This window comes from Rhagoletis pomonella, unplaced genomic scaffold (assembly GCF_013731165.1).
Source record: "Rhagoletis pomonella isolate Grant_MI unplaced genomic scaffold, Rhpom_1.0 Rhpom_scaffold_00003, whole genome shotgun sequence".
Classification (NCBI taxonomy): Eukaryota; Metazoa; Arthropoda; class Insecta; order Diptera; family Tephritidae; genus Rhagoletis; species Rhagoletis pomonella.
In genome coordinates this window covers 26514049-26518128 of record NW_023458557.1, presented here as the reverse complement: position 1 = coordinate 26518128, position 4080 = coordinate 26514049, and the positions used below count along the sequence as shown (strand labels likewise).

Sequence of the window (4080 nt, the reverse complement as noted above, 5' to 3'; positions counted from 1 at the left end):
CCGTTACGACAACAAGCGTATAATTCTCCAGAGCCATCTGCAGCACATCTTTGATAGCCAGCGGTTAGCAAACCACAACGTTGCCAATATACGTGACTTCATCGACAAAATTAGCTCCAACATGCAAGCAATGCAAACAATGGCTAATACAACGCAAATTACAGACGGGTTAATTTTGTATTTGGTCGTATCAAAATTGGATCACAACACGCAAATGAAATGGGAGGAGGAAGTAGCAGAAAAATGGGATCGAGCAGCACAGTCACAAGTTCTACGAATGCCAACATGGGAGGATTTGGTAAAATTTTTGCAGCGTCGATGCCAACTCATCGACATCGTTGATGTCAGTAAGGATCCACCGAAGTCGCTCAGTGGTACCGCACGTCAAGCATCATCCTCGTCGTCTGCGGCGCCAAAGCCTCACAAAACTACAAAACAATTGTCGTTTGTCGCTACACACCAACAACAAAAATGCAACCTGTGCGATGAAGCTATAAGTCACAACGCGTTCAACTGCACGGCCTTCATGATACTTACGTCTAGTTCGCGGTATGACGTAGCAAAGAAAAAATGCTTTATTTGAATTTTTTGGGCTTAAATCACACATCAAAAGAGTGCCTATCATCGCGCAGGTGTCAAGTTTGTCATGTGAGCCATCACACGCTGCTCCATCGAAGTCACCCAACAACACCATCGTCGCCACAATCTTCAGCTCAAGTTCAACCGCCGTCATCGTCTTTACAATCATCAACCGCCTTGCAATCGTCATCGAAACCAACCGTACTTCAGGTATGTTACAACACCGATCAAATTATATTAGCCACATTAGACCTTCTTCTAGGCGCAGACGTGTTTTACGACCTACTCATGGTAGGCCAGATTAGGTTGTGTGACAAACTTCCAATATTACAGAAAACCAAACTAGGTTGGGTTGTAGCGGGAACCGTTACCAATCACTCACACCTATCTTCGGCTGCGTTAGTTTCTTCATATACCACGTCGGTTAGCACAGATTGCCTCTTATCCACCACCAAGATGTCGCAATTGACGTTTAACTCATCACAACAGAAAACCGAATCCCTATCTCTAGAGCCATCTTGTGATGATATTTTATAGCGGTTTTGGCAATTTTAGCAACATTCACAACCACATAAGAGGCTTACTTCGGGCGATTTGGAGTGCGAAAACTACTTCCGTGATACAACAAAAATATGTCCCACCACAGGTAAATTCATCGTAAGTCTTCCGTTCAAAGAAGCACCACATTTTCTAGGCAGCTCACACGACATATCTCTTCTCCGTTTGTTGTCCACTAATCAAAATTACGTCGCGATAAGGAACTTCAAGCTGTTACGCTCGGGCCTCGGGCACATGATACGCATACCGATGCCTGGCGGCTCGGTCAGTTATATTCCACACCATGCGGTGCTCAAATTAGACAGCACCACAACCAAAATACGTGTTGTATTTGATGCATCATGCCGGACATCTAATGGCAAATCTCTTAATGATTTGTTACGTGTTGGCCCGACTATCCAAGATGATGTTTTTTCGATTCTTGTTAGATTTCATACTCACCTGTACGTTCTTATGGCATACATCGCTAAGATGTATAGGTAAATTTTCGTTGACCAAGATGACGAAAAATATCAATGCATATTGTGGCGAGATTCAGACAGTGGCAAAATTAGCCCATACCAATTACAAACGGTTACCTATGGAACTGCATGTACACCTTACCTGGCATCCAAATGTCTTCAACAGTTGGCAGATGATCACGCTTCAACGCATCCTATTGGCTTTCCAGTGGTACGTCGCGATGTCTATGTCGACAATCTGATGACCGGAGCATCCACAGTTCAGGAGGTGATAGAAATCAGAAATAAAGTACGTACACGTACTAGCCTGTGGTGGATTTCCCTTAAGAAAGTTTGCATCAAACGATCTTCGTACCATATCAGATATACCACAAGCTAAACGTGAAGACATAATTCAGCTTCATGATATCGACTATATAAAGGCATTAGGCTTACGATGATCACCGTCATTAGATTGTTTTTTGTTTAAGTACACACAGCCCCCACGATCATCAAAGGTGACCAAAAGAAGTATACTGTAACATATTGCACGCTTCTTCGATCCATTGGGGTTACTCAACCCTCTCGTCGTTAGCTGCAAGATTCTGATGCGGAAATTATGGAAACTTCGCTTAAATTGGGATAAAAGTGTAACATCCTGTCTACACACAGAGTGGCAGTCATTTTGCGAGCAATAACCCCTAGTCGAAAATGTCAGGGTGACCAGGTTAGTACAATTTGGAACTGAATACATCCTTCACGCATTTGCAGATGCAAGCACCAAGGCGTACGGAGCCTGCATATAAGTTGTGGTTCCATTGTCCAAATTTCATTGTACTTCCAAATCAGCAATGGCCACAAGTTGCAGTTAGCCCAAATGAATTGCCAGAACAACGCAAGCAGCCAACGGCGTTAGTAGTAACGCCTAATACAGACATCATCACCGAGCTTAAATTTGTCAACAATTACAACAAAGTTCTTCGAATATTTTGCTATGTACAACGATTCATCGATGCAAGTCGCGGTAAAAGTAAGCGTCACGACAATATCAACGTAGCAGAAATGAACAACGCACTATACACCATTTGTCGCATTATTCAAGGCCAAACATTTCCCGACGAACGAAAGCAACTTGAAGCCAGTAACATATTATCGCGCAAGTCATCGTTGGCACAATTGTCACCTTTCCTTCATGACGGTCTCATTAGAGTCGGTGGCCGCCTCGTCAACTCAACCCTTCCATTCGAGGAAAACATCCTATCTTGCTTCCAAAAACGCATCCCTTCGTTTCAACAACCATACTCCACCTTCATCGACAGCACCTTCATGCTGGAAATCAGGCATTACACAGCATTGTACGAGAAAGATTTTGGATTGTTAACGCACGAAACACCATCCGGCAGGTAATACATAAATGCTTAACATGTTATCGTTTTCGCCCTGTGTTGGCAGAACAGGTAATGGTCTCCCTGCCGAAGGATAGAGTAACTCAACCTTCTCCGTTCGAAGTAACCGGTGTGAATTATTGTGGTCCTCTGCTAATGACGCAACAAATTCGAGGAAAATCACCTATTAAGGTATATCTTGCGGTGTTCATTTCCTTCAGCTCCAAGGCCGTCCATCTCGAGTTGGTGCCCGATCTCACATCAGCAGCATTTATTGCCGCTTTGAAGCATTTTATCGCTCGTCGTGGAAGGTGTCGGGTTATCTACTCGGATAACGCAACGAATTATGTTGGCGCCAATCGCGAGCTTCTTCAACAATTCATGTCACAACAGCATAACGATGAAGTGCAACAGGCTTGCTGTGCAGAAGGCATCGAGTGGAAGTGTATACCACCCCGCTCTCCTCACTTCGGTGGCCTGTGGGAGAGCGCAGTGAAGCAACCCAAACATTATCTGCGCCGAGCCATCGGGGCTCATATTCTAACGCAAGATGAGTTGCGTACATTTGTTGCCAGGCAGAAGCGATTACAAATAGCCTACCACCAACGCCCATAACAAGTTCCCCAGACGATATGCGTCCTGTAACACCAGCTCATCTTCTTATCGGTCGCTCACTCACCAGCATACCAGAACCCTCAATTTCATCGTCAAAACCGGGAGTGCTAAAGCACTATCAATTATCCCAGTGGATACAACAACAATTTTGGGGACGCTGGAGCAAAGAATATTTGTGAGAATTGGAACAGCGGAAAAAATGGAAAACACAATCACCAAATTTAAAGTCAAATCATTTGGCACTATTGCAAGAAGACAATACTCCCCCATTAAAATGGCCAGTGGGCCGCATCGTAGAAGCTATCACAGGCACAGACGGAAAGGTACGCGTTGTTCTCGAAAAAAACAGCGACGGGCATACATAAAAGGGCGATAACTAGAGTCGCTAAGCTACCAAAAGAGTTCAATTCCAACATTTCTCTGGGAAACCAAATTTCCATGGGGCTGGGTGGATGTTGAGGCACCAGAGCCCTCAACTGGTTAATAGAGAACTCATGAAGGGC

General features: G+C 44.4%; 1 protein-coding gene across 1 annotated transcript; it reads left to right on the top strand.

Moving 5' to 3' along the window:
* Positions 1 to 121: 121 nt before the first annotated feature.
* On the top strand, positions 122 to 3577 carry LOC118736133. The gene is made up of 4 exons (XM_036466232.1): positions 122 to 549; positions 2250 to 2304; positions 2349 to 2980; positions 3184 to 3577. The coding sequence occupies exons 1-4, from the start codon at positions 122 to 124 to the stop codon at positions 3575 to 3577; spliced, it is 1509 nt and encodes a 502-aa protein (XP_036322125.1).
* The last annotated feature ends 503 nt before the right edge of the window (positions 3578 to 4080 follow it).